Source organism: Felis catus, chromosome B2 (genome assembly GCF_018350175.1).
Source record: "Felis catus isolate Fca126 chromosome B2, F.catus_Fca126_mat1.0, whole genome shotgun sequence".
NCBI classification, from domain to species: domain Eukaryota; kingdom Metazoa; phylum Chordata; class Mammalia; order Carnivora; family Felidae; genus Felis; species Felis catus.
The window spans coordinates 31,551,641-31,564,865 of record NC_058372.1 but is presented as its reverse complement, the minus strand read 5'-3'; the positions used below and the strand labels follow the sequence as shown (position 1 = coordinate 31,564,865).

The 13,225-nt window shown below is 40.0% G+C and overlaps 1 protein-coding gene across 1 annotated transcript; it reads right to left on the bottom strand.

Moving 5' to 3' along the window:
* Positions 1–8,788: 8,788 nt before the first annotated feature.
* On the bottom strand, positions 8,789–12,662 carry LOC101088734 (HLA class II histocompatibility antigen, DR alpha chain-like). Its single transcript, XM_004001103.5, has 5 exons — positions 12,505–12,662; positions 11,101–11,346; positions 10,357–10,638; positions 9,891–10,056; positions 8,789–9,199 (listed from the first exon to the last, which is right to left on the bottom strand). The coding sequence occupies exons 1-4, from the start codon at positions 12,584–12,586 to the stop codon at positions 9,902–9,904; spliced, it is 765 nt and encodes a 254-aa protein (XP_004001152.3). The 5' UTR covers positions 12,587–12,662; the 3' UTR covers positions 8,789–9,199; positions 9,891–9,901.
* Positions 12,663–13,225: the final 563 nt, after the last annotated feature.

The following is a 13,225-nucleotide window of genomic DNA, read 5'->3' as shown; positions in this document are numbered from 1 at the left end:
CTTCTTAAGCACACAATTTTATATGATCTTAAGTGTTTTATTTCGCAATGGATTTGTCTTCATTATAACTTTAATATTCAAATCTCCCTAATTCATGGAGTTGGCTTTATTGTCTTTTTTTAAACTTTGAGGTGAATAATTAGTTCATTGTTTTCACCTTCAGTTTTAAAAAGTTACATTACAGCTTTGGTGAATAAAGAAAAACATTGAAATGTAAAACACAATTATATGTAACACTGTTCATTTAATTATTTGCTAAATCTCTAACCAGTCAAATTTCAGGAAATATTGTCTTCTATGTAGATGTTATTCACTCTTGGTACAGTTTAAAATCATGTTTGAAGAACATGTAAGAAATTCTCTTTTAGAACGTGTCAAGGTTTTTATTGTGGTTTATATATGTTTCATATTGTATTTTATGAGAACTTGGGGACCAATTTGTTTCTCTGCCCATAGAAAACATGTCATATATGCTATACTACTCTACATTATAATTTCCATTTAAATTATTTGCAATCATTCTATTCTTTTTTTCTTTTTAATGTTTACTTATTTTTGAGAGCGAGAGAGACAGAGCATGAGCAGGGGAGGGGCAGGGAGAGGAGGAGACACAGAATCCGAGGAAGGCTCTAGGCTCTGAGCTATATCTCAGAGCCTGACGTGGGGCTGGACCCACCAGCTGTGAGACCAAGAACAGAGCCACAGTCAGATGCTTAACACAGTGAGCCACCCAGGCACCCGTACGATCATGCTATTCTTTAAATTTTTGTTTTTCCTGTTCTTTTGACTTATCATAGAGGGTATAATTTTTTAAAAAGAAAATATTAACATTTGACCTAACATCCGTTTGTGGCAGAAACCTGTGAACATAAGGAAAATTTCAGTGAAGAATTAAAAGTCAGCCATAACCTATGATCCAAGTGTTTCCAGATATCTGAGGGTTTTTAATATGTATTTTAGCAAATTTTTGTCTAAACCATTAATTTTCATGGCTACGACAACATTTTTAAACAATATTATTATAGCAACATTGTACATTTTAAGATACATTATCATTTTTGTCACATTTCCTGTTTGGGTAAAATTGATTTTTTATTGCTTTTGTATTCCTTTACTTTATGTCTTATGTGTCATTCCTATTTTTTCTTTTTTAAAATAAGAGAATATCATTGTATCACATTATAGAGCATATATGACTTATTTTTTTAATTTTGTTAATGTTTATTTATTTGAGAGAGAGAGAGAGAGAGAGAGACAGAGAGACAGAGCATGAGCCAGGGAGGGTCAGACAGAGAGGGAGACACAGAATCTGAAGCAGGCTCCAGGCTCTGAGCTGTCAGCACAGAGCCTAACATGGGGCTTGAACTCAGGAACCACGAGATCATGACCTGAGCCAAAGTTGGATGCCCAACTGACTGAGCCACCCAGGTGCCCTTATGTGACTTAATTTTTGAAATCCATTGTGGTTTCTCATCTTTTTAAGTTTGGAGAGTTCTACCATGTGTATTTTATGTCATACACAATATCTCTGATGTTTTTTATTCTTTACTTCTTCTTTCTTAATGAATTTCTCCCTTTTTGACCTAAAATGAGATTGAATTGATTTTACCCACTATGATAATAGACTATACAGTTTAATTCTATGGCTGTTAAGTTTTCAAGTCATAAATATAACACTGAACATATTACTCACCTGAAGGAAAACTACAATCATATACACCACTTCTAGATATTTAAAATTGTCAACAAGGTTCATGTACTGTATCAATTAGGAATGTGACTCACCTAAGAAGATAAACTCTGACATTGAGCCAATCATAATTTTATATATATATATATATATATATATATATATATATAGTTTATTTATTTATTTTGAAACAGAGAGAGACAGAAAGAGACAGAGTGAGACAGAGAGCACTGTTGGTGGGAATGCAAACTGCTGCAGCCACTCTGGAAAACAGTGTGGAGGTTCCTCAAACAATTAAAATAGACCTACCCTATGAGCCAGGAATAGTACTGCTAGGAATTTACCCAAGGGATACAGGAGTGCTGATGCATAGGGGCACTTGTACCCTTATGTTTATAGCAGCGCTTTCAACAATAGCCAAATTGTGGAAAGAGCCTAAATGTCCATCAACTGATGAATGGATAAAGAAATGGTGGTTTATTACACAATGGAATACTGCTTGGCAATTGGAAAGAATGAAATACGGCCTTTTGTAGCAACGTGGATGAAACTGGAGAGTGTTATGCTAAGGGAAATAAGCCATACAGAGAAAGACTAATTAGGTAGTTTAAAGGGTCCTCATGTGGCCATTTAAAATCATCCTCAGTAAAATCCTCTTAAAATCTTTCTTCTGACTTCCTTCACTGAGGACTTCTACTTTCAACTTGAGGAGCATTCAGTCCCCTGGAGCATTTACCAAAGTGTGATTTCTCTCAAAACCCTTTGTTTGAATGCTCCTTTAGTCCTCACCACCACCAAGACAGAGAGCACTCACTCTTATTGCAAAGCCTCAAAAAGGGCTGCAAAAAGCATAACCATGAGTGCCCCTGCCTGTAGCAGGTATCTTTCCCCAGCCCAGAAGGAAGGACTTCTATCAGCTACTTACCAGCCTGAAAAGCTGCTCTCCACCCGATCCTTAACCTACAGGCTTCCTTTCCCTGTCTGTCTGCCCCTGGAGCTATTCAACCAAACCATCCTCCTATGGGAACCAGGGGGCACCTCATCTTCTTGTTACTACAAAGCCTGCCTGCCACAGTCCTGATGATTCACTCTGTTCCTGAATGCAACCTTCGTGTGGCTCTACATGGAATGAAGTGTCCTTCTGTGTCAGGCTGTGAGTATATGTAGTAACTTGCTATCGATCTCATCTGTCCATGTTGAGTGTTATATGTTCAGCTATCACATGCTATTTAGGGAGGGGGACCCCTCTTTCATCAACAGGATGAATGAGAGGTGTTCAGAAGACAGGCACATCAGAAAGGAAGAAATAAAACAATCTTTATGCTCATTTGTTGTGATAGTCTCCATAAAAAATCCCAACGAAGTGTTTTCCCAACATAAAAAAACCTCCGAACTAAGAAGGGAATTAATTCATCAAGGCGACAGGATTCAAGATCAACAGAAAAACTCAGTTGTATCTTTACATACAGCCATGAAGTAAAAAAAAAAAAACAAAAATTAAAAGTATAACACCATTTACAGTCACTCACCAAAAGAAAAGAAAAGAACAGGAACACTGAAGTAGAACTCTAGGAGAACATGTACAACTCTTAACAGAAATGCTGAGGAAAGAAATCAAAGATATAATTAAATGAAGAGACTTACCATGTTCATCAGCTGAAAACTGAGCATAGTAAAGATGTCAGTTCTCCTCCCAAATTGATATCCCAGTTTCATGCAATATCCAGATCTCAGCAAAATTTTCATTAGTTGTAGATAGTTATTCTAAAATGTTTATGAAAAAACAATGAAGTTAGGGTAGATAAAATGAAATTTGAGGAAAAAGTAAAGTTGAATGATCACTAATTGAAGACTTTTCTGTACCTCAAGTGATCAGGGCTAATGGGGGTTGTGCAGGGTCAGGCACAGAGATGAACGGTGTAGAGAATTCAGAAAGAGATCCACACTAACTCATTTTTAAAATGTTTTAATTATTTGTTTTTTAATGTTTATTTATTTATTTTGAGAAAGAGAGATAACATGAGCAGGGGAGGGGCAGAGAGAGAGAGAGAGCGCGCGCGCTCGTGAGAGAGAGAGAGAGAGAGAGAGAGAATACCAAGCAGGCCCCGATGCGAGGCTCGAACTCATGAACCCTGAAATCATGATCTGAGCAGAAATCAAGGGTCAGATGCTTAACAGACTGAGTCATCCAGGTGCCCCCAACTCATTTTTGACAAAGGTACAATGCAGCTATGAGGAAGATGGATTGTATTTTCAAACAATGGAGTTGAACCACATGGATATTCATAGACAAAAACAAAGCAAACAAAATTGGAGGAAAAAGGGAAAAAAAGGAAAAGGAAAACATTAGATCAAGTCTTAACACTTTTTAAATTTTTCACTCAATGAAATCATGAATTTATTTTTTTTTTTTGAATTTTTTTTTCAACGTTTATTTATTTTTGGGACAGAGAGAGACAGAGCATGAACGGGGGAGGGGCAGAGAGAGAGGGAGACACAGAATCAGAAACATATGGGCCATCAGCCCATAGCCTGACGCGGGGCTCTAACTCACGAACCGCGAGATCGTGACTTGGCTGAAGTCGGACGCTTAACCGACTGCGCCACCCAGGCGCTTCTGTGAAATCATGAATTTAAATGTAAAGTGTACAACGTTCAGAGGAAAATAGGAGGAAATCTTTGGGATAAAACCTTTGAGTTTGGTGGAGAGTTCTTAGACTTGACATCAAAGCATCACCCATAAAGGGTAATATGGATGAGTTGGGCTTTATCAAAATTAAAGACTTCTATTCTATAAGATATCCTATGGAGAGACAGAAAAGGTTAGCTACTAAAAGAAAACATTTCACATCCAAAATGCCACAAAGACCATGTGTCTAGAATCTATTAAGAACTCTCAGGACTCCACAGTAAATAAACGTACAGGCAAAGAAACACACACACACACACACACACACACACACGCACACACACACAACTGCTCTAATTAGAAAATGGATGAAAGACATGAGGAGACATTTATCAGAGAGAATATTCATACAGAAAATAAGCTCATTGAATGATGTTCAACATCACTAGCCAGGAGGAAAATGCAAATTAAGAACATGCTGAGATATCATGTACCTACTGAAATAGTTTACGTATGAAATAGCATCTATGCCAAACGATAAGAATGCAGAGAAACTGGAAGTCTCCTGCACTGATGGGGGAAGTGAACTGGTACAACCTCCTCTGGAGGATGGTTAGGCAGTTTCCTAAAAACTACGCATACACATAAAAAGTCCCCACCCAGGAATCACATTTCATGGCTTTATGTCAGAAAATGAAAACTTACATTCACCCAAAACTGTTCACAAATGTTCACAGCAGTTCCATTTGCTATAACCCCAAACTAGAAACCACCAAAAGGCCCTGCGGTAGGTGAACAGTTAAACAAACTGGTGCGTCCATACAATGGAACACTGTCAGCAATGAAAACGAGCAAACTGTGGGAGCACCTGACAACCTGGATGGCTCTCAAGGGCATTGTGCCCGTGAAAAAGGCCAGTCTCAGAAAGTCCTCTACTGAATGATTCCATCCATCTAACATCCTCAAAATGACAAGTTACAGAGACGGAGCACAGATTAGTGGTTGTCAGGTGTGGAGTGATGGGTCTGAAGGGAAGTGGTTGTGAATATAGAGGGCAGCACGAGGGTGATCTCTGTGGTACTGGAATAATTCTGTGCTTGCCGGTGGTGGCGGTCACACAGAAGCACACATGGGATGAAACATAGGCGTACGACTGGACGTGCACATTTTACCGATATGGTTCCTGGTTTGAGATTGTATTACAGTGATTTAAGGGATTTAATATGTAATCACTTGGGGAAACTAGGCAAAAGGATACACAGAATCTATGTTGCCTTTTCAACTTCCTGTGAAACCCTAATTATTTCAAAATAAGAAGTTGTTAAAAGGTGGCCTTCTGGCTAAAATCGAGAACCCTCACAACATCAAGTGCTAGCCAGCCAGGCTGTGGTACAGTAAGGAATCTGATTCCTTGTTGATGGTAATGCAAAATGGTACCATTGTTCTGGAAGGAACCATGGTGATTTCTTACAAAGCTAAACATGCTGTTACCTTGCAGTCCTGCAATCACACTCATAGGCATTCTCTCAAAGGATTAAAAACATATATCCACACAAAAACTGGCACAGGAATGATTATAGCAGCTGTGTTCACAATTGGAAACTTGGAAGCAACCAAAATGAGCTCCGAGAGGTGAATGGATAAACTGTGGAAAAACTATACAATGAAGTACCATTTAGCAATTTTTAAAAAAGCTATTAAACTTTGAAAACACACAGTGAAACCTTAAATGCATATTGCTAAGTGAAAGAATTCTCTTAGGCTAAAAAGTTCTTACTGTAGGGTTTCAATTCTACGATATCTTGGAAAAGCCAAACAGAGACCTGTATCATGTCAACAGTGAACCTTAATCTAAACTATGGACATCAGTGAGTAATACTGTATCAATGTTGGCTCATCAATTGCAACAAATGTACCACACTAATGACTCATGTTAATACAAGAAACTGTATGTGGTGGGGGGAGGGGGGAGGGGGGAGGGCATGCAAATTAGGAACTTTGTACTTTCTGCCCAATTATTCTGTAAAGCTAAAACTACTCTTCAAAAGGAAAGTATTCAAAATATGTGTTTCTTTATGAGACGACTGAGATGTTTTCTTTTTATTCCATGTGTCTGAGTTTTAGTGTATTCTCTATTGTACACCTGTTTATTTTATAGTAAAAAGTAGGAATATGTAAAAGAAACACCCGTGCCTGTTATCAACTTTCTAAACACAAGGCTTTGATTTGATAACCCATAACTAAAGAAACTTGATATTTTCAATTTTTTTTTAATTTAGAGGGAAAGAGAGAGAGAGAGAGAGAGGAAGAGAGAGAGAGAGAGAGAGAGAGAGAGAGAGAGAGTGCTGGAGCGGAAAAGTGAAGAGAGAGGGAGAGAGAATTGGAGAAGGCATCATACCCATTGTGGAGCCCTGGGGAGGGCTCCATCTCATGACCCTGAGATCCCGACCTGAGATGGAACCAAGAGTCAATAGCTTACACAACTAGAAACTTACTATCGGGTGTTGAAAGATAAACTGAGGCATGAGATAACTTCCAAGTGCTTGTTCGAGAGCATGATTCAAATCTGGCAGTGCCAACCAAAAATGTTGAAAGAACTCTGGAGATGGAACTCTGACAGGAACTGGAGAAAGGCTTTCATAGAGCAGATGCAGAAGCAAAACATGGAAATTACCTGATTCGCTATATCTTATTCAGTCTGACTTGGAAAAGCCCAGTTGGCTATTGGTGAATTTGGCTGGGATACAAGTGCACTTACAGGAATAGAGTCTGGCTTAGGATTCAGTTTGCTTACGTAAGTTACCAAGATGTTGGAGCCATCTCTGTCTAATAGCCTCCTAGTAAAATTACTCCAATCATCTCCCATTCTGGTCATCCTTTCATGCATGAGAGATGGACCAAAAATTTGGCATTAGTGACTCTCTCAGTCACCATCAGGCTGAAGTTATTGTTGTTTCCCTGTGAAACTCTTAGGTTATCAGATCAGGTTCGTGGAAGGTGTTTGCACCTCACCGTTCATGCCATTTCTGCTTCTCCAAGTGCAGTGAGACCATCTGATGTACTGCTGGTGATTATAAACATGTGTTTAAGCCCCTTGAGAGAATGTAGCTTCATGACGACTATCAGGAGAATACCAAGGGACTGAAGTATGTCTCTTAGTCGGGACCCCCAGGTACCAAACCAGTTGGTATCGATGTGTTTTAGCCAAGAAGCTTGTTTGTCATTTTCCTGTATTTGGGTGTCTGTAATATTAGGGGTGTTGATCCAGGAACAGCAGGAGGTATCTGCTGTGGCACAGACTCTTTCTTCAGCCAATAAGCAATCTAACACAATTTGATTACCCAAGACCACCTTCTCAGCTTTAAAGGATCTTTTTGGCTAAGTGGTATATTTTGGGGTGATGTATTCTGCTACCCTTCAAAGTCATCTTGCCTTGATTTGTTCTTTTCCGGGATTTTTATCATCAGGTATTGAAATTTTGAGAAAAAATAATGGAATTTATAATTCTTGAAGCATTGTTACTTCTATGCATTGTACTTAATCTTTTTGCAGTTTTCCTTTGATTCTTATAATAATAACTCAGTGTGGGAAAAATTGCCATCAGTATCTTCAAGAAAGGAATCAGATAGGTTAGTTAAGCAGGGTACCAGTGAATGCACAGATAACAAAGGTAGAGTAAGTTGAACCCCAAATTGACATCATTGCAACTGCCCTTATTTGCCACTCTAGCAAACTGTCAGGATAATTAATCTGGAAGGTATCGGCTAGGCCCTGGTAACCACTTAGTAAGAGTTTCATAGATAAAGATCAATAGCCCTCTGTGTCTCAAACATGTTTTCAGTCCATCTAAATGTCATGTCCTGTCCAACCTCCCACTTTTTACCGGGGGTTTCTACTCAGGGATACATATGCAATACAAGAGTCTTCCAGGAATAAGTCAGACCATTCTCCAGGTGATGAAACAGGTATCCAAGACCATGTTAATTAGATGGGTAATGCTGACACGCAATGTCCAATCCTATTTTTCCTTAAACCTGGAATGAGTGTCACTGATACATAAATTCTGTAAGGTATATGACTCTTACTCTTCTCTTCCCTACTCCACTCCCACCTGCTCCCCATCATGAGTCTTATTCATTATCTGAGGCTAAACCCTACACTTTGCATTCATTCTACCAAAGATTCAGATATATCATTGGGTTGGAGACTCAAGAACCAAGACCAGATCCTGAAACCATTGCTAAGTAGAGATCTCCCAATGAACTCTACTCTAGGGTTTTCCATAGGGGGGACTGGATCACAGCAACCGAATTGCTTATGGATGCTACAAGTGAGGCATGGTCCTAATGAACCTAGATATTTCTGATTACTTACAGAACTTATCACAGACATTCAACATTCACGCATTTCAGAAGAAAGAATCATATATATTCTCTAGTCTCTGTGAAGAACTGGCTTACACACCAAACTTTCCCTCAGAACACCAAAAGTTTATTGTGCTTAAAAAAAAAAAAACACAATCACAGTTGGGAGAAACCCAAGCAATAAGTGTGAAGAGATGTTTGAATTGAACATTCAAAGTGTTTCCGGGCAGAGAAGGGATCCTCTGGGGTCTATTCCAGAGGCAACACATGGTGATGATCAAATGATGGTAGAAAATGGAGAAAAATAGACCCAAGAAGGGCAGTAAACAGGGAATAACTCCACAGCAGAGCCTGGACAGATCAGGAAGGCATCATTCTTCTTGGAATAGCTAAAGGGCTGAAAATGCTGAAAAATAGTTGTCTTCAGTGAGGTGAGCAATTGGGATATTGCCAGGCTTATAAAACTTTCAAGGCACAAATTTCTTCATTGATCTTCTCTTTGGGAAAAGCCATTGCCTGTAGAAAGACATACATGGTTACTAAAGATTAAGAGGAGTATTTTAAGCTCTTTTTTCAGATCCTTTTTCTTCTCCCTTAATCCTTTGTTTTGGAAAAGCCTCATAACATTCCTCTCACATCTGTCCAGTAAACACAACCTAAATACCACTGTCCCAACATGAACTGCATCCCCTACACTCTGAGTAAGGATGAATGAGCAGAGTACTGCCTTACCTTCTCTTGGAAGTTTCAACATCACTTTTCAGATTAGAGAAGCAAATATAGATATTGACCTTCAAGAGAATTTCATTTCATGCACTGAATCTGCCCTAACCCCAAGTGAGCCAAACTCTGGAAACCCTTCTTAACTGAAGGTCTGCCTCAGGAAATATAAACCAGGAAGTGCCCAAATGTTTCCTTGAACACTTGGATTCAATACTCTGATGTGAAACAATGGTCTTAGGTAGTGGAGATAATCTCCAAGACTCAAGTTTTGGTCTAGGTACACACGTACAGAAAGAAATAAGGGATCTTGAAGCTTTGGGATACCAGATGATGTCAATGTCTGGCGGCTCTATCCTAGCAAAGATATCCTAGCAAGAGCCATGACTTTCCTATCACTTTAAAGGCATCATAATCCTCTTTCCCATGCTGTTTTCTACCCTTGGAAAACTCCATGTATGTCTTCCTCTGCCCACATTAAACCCACCTGTGGATGCCTCACAGAGGCCCTCGGCGTTCACCAGCATTGACCTTGCGCATGCCCTTGATGATGAAGATGGTTCCAACAATGATGCCCACCAGACCCACGACAAGGCCCAGGGCACATACCACATTTTCTGTTGTCTCTGGGAGGGGGGTTGGTGCATCAAACTCTGGGGAAAATAAAACAGAGTATGGTACAGAAGTAATGATCATGGTCTGGAAAAGCACTTAGATGCAAATGTAGACATTTAGTCAATGAAGAGTTATTAGTCACCTAAATAAGAGGAAGACAGAATGATATATGAAGGGAATGCAGATTAACAATTGGGAGCTGAATAATGGGATAAGACAAGGAATAGGATTTGTAGCAATGGTTATGGATGAGTTACAGTACTCTGGGTCTCAAAGCACCAGACAAAGCATCATGGGAATAAACCATAGAAGGAAGGAGATTGATGGATGGTCCATACCCCAGTGCTTGAGAAGAGGCTCATCCAAACCCCAGTGCTCCACCTTGCAGTCATAGACATCCTCCGCCGAGGGTAGGAAAGGGAGATAGTGGAACTTGCGGAAAAGGTGGTCTTCCCGGGGCAGGAAGACGGTCTCTGACACTCCTGTGGTGACAGGCTTTCCATTTCGAAGCCACGTGACATTGATCACTGGTGAGGAGAACTTGTCGATGAAACAGATGAGAATGTTGGGCTCTCCCAGTTCCACAGGGCTGTTTGAGAGCACTGTCACCTCGGGAGGTTCTGGGGACACATGACAGAAATTAGACCTCCCTGCTTAGGCTATGCCCTCTCCCTCCCACTGAAGCTTTTGAAAAAGCAATTGGAAATGTGTCCCAAGAATCTATGCCACAGTCTCAGATACCTATCTCTGATACTCTCCCCCATGAATTGGAACCAATGTTATGGTATAAGATATATTGGGATACTTTAAGTAACGGGTATAATTTTATTCCTGTCTCTCCTGGCATAGATTTGGGGCAATGACTCACAGTATGAGTCACTGTGGGTGGTGAGGATAAGATGTGAGCACCTCAGGAAAGGAATAAACTCATACATTGTTCTTGGGCCTTTGGCATGAGAGGTAGGGGCTTGCTGATGGCGACTCTAGGCCCCTGGGAGGGAAAGTCAGTCACAAAAATGTAACACAAGCCAAAGCATCTGTTTCAACATTAGGATTCCAATGTCTAGCGGTGTAGAAGTTACCATTGGTGTTTGGGGTGTTGTTGGAGCGCTTTATCAAGATGTCCAGGTTAGCTTTGTCCACAGCTATATTGGCCAAGGCACCCTGGGCCTCAAAGCTGGCAAAACGTCCAAATTCTTCAAGCCGCCACACTGTCTCCTTCTTTTCCATATCCACGTGGAAAATCTCATCACCATCAAAGTCAAACATAAACTCGCCTGATGAGTCAGGCTTCAGATAGAACTCAGCCTGGATGATCACATGTTCCTCTGAAAAGGCAGGAAAGGGTGTCAGAGTGGGTACCAGGTGGAAGAGAGTAAGAAGAATCCAGTATGTGAGAAAAACATGTTGGCAGGAGCAGTGGAACCATACGGAGTGGAACCATACAGAGTGAAGGAGTGGTGGAGGGCAGGGATGAGTCTGAAGATGAGGGTCAGGTTGAGGACATCCAGGCTGAACAGAGTTCTAAGGCAGAAATAAAGGGGCAGAGTTAGAGAGGGTGGATTGAACGGAAAGAGGGATGAATTTCCCTCAGTCTTGTGAAGCTGTTGTTAAGCTCCATGTTACAAGCTGTGAAGTGATCCACTCTTTGGAAATTCACCAGCAGCTGCTAAAAAGGAATTGATCACTCACTGTATTTTCCCAGGCATTGAATAGACTTCAGCCTTAATTGTGTAAATCTCTCAGACTATTGCAGTTTTAAGAATAGGGAGACACTCTTTAAAAGGCTATGTCCTGAACTCTGGAATCAAATGAAATATTGAATTCTCTTCGGTCAATGGATATAAAATTGACATACAAGATTGTATTCACTTTACCTAGAAAACAAATGTTCTGATATCTATACACATATATACTGCAATTCATATCAGGTACCTGGCATTCCGTCTCCCTGGATAGATTTTTGCTCTGGGGCGATGTTCCTTTCTAGTGATTATCAATATAATATCTGTGCTCAAAATATGCTGATAAGATTCACATGCCAAAATTTAACCAGCATGTATTCAGCTAAGTACAGGAGCTGAGAACATCTCATATTGTTTTCTCATTGAATCCCCCAAAAGTATGTGAGGTTGAAATTTGTAATGGCACTCATTTTTTCCAGTACGAGACATTGAAGCCCAGACAGCAGCTTATTAATGCTTCTCAGAACCTACTCCTCCCTCACATTTGGCACACATCAAAGTCAATGGTATTAGTCGATATAGAACTCAGTTTTTCCTTCTCTAAACTACATGTGATTGACTTCAATTAATGGTAATGGCAGCACTCCTCCAGACTACAATTTGCTATACTTTCAGATTTATAGCAACATAATACCTGTCATCATTTTGATCACTTCAAAGATTGTCCTGCAAGTGTCTACTGTTCATCTCTCCAGTGCTTTCAGAGCTCATATCCCTAGATTTGATTCTCTCAGCACCTACCTTTGATAGCCCCGGATTCCTGAGGACACATCAGGAAAGCCACGATAAGAAATCCTAGCACCAGGACTCCATTTATGGCCATTTTCTTCTTTGGTGCTTTGATGGGGGCAGTAGAGCCTTAGACTGGGGTAGAAGTGACAAGACTAGAAGAAAAGAGAAGGTCTGACATTAAAAATTCAAATCACTTAAGGTACAGCCAATCACGAAGACCTTTTGAGATGGCACATCTGTTACTAAGGGAAGAGCTCTTGTAAATGGTTCAGGAAAGGAAGCACTTCATTCATTAGATAAAGAAATAAAGTTCTTAATCAAATAAACACACAACCAAATAACAACACAAAACATCAGGTTTTTAAGAATGTTGTGAATTTACTCACAGACTCTTCCATTTCAGCCCAAATGCTAGAAAGAGATATGCTTGAAGCTTAATAGTGAGAGGAGAGTCAATGGAAACACACCAAAGTGAGAGCTAATGACAGATGATTCCTCTGTGCTGTGACAGCTGGGGATGCTAATTCAGGGCTAATAAACCATCTTAAGAGATGGTAAATTGTCATGCCATGGAGAATGCCTGATTTTGGCAGTGTTGTGTGACAGAGTTTCACTTAAGAAGCTTCTTATTGCTTTAAGATTCACCTCCATGTCCTAGTGTCCCAGAGGGACTACTCAGTCCAAGAGCTGGGAATCCATGGCACTGTACCATATTTAGAGAACATCAGAG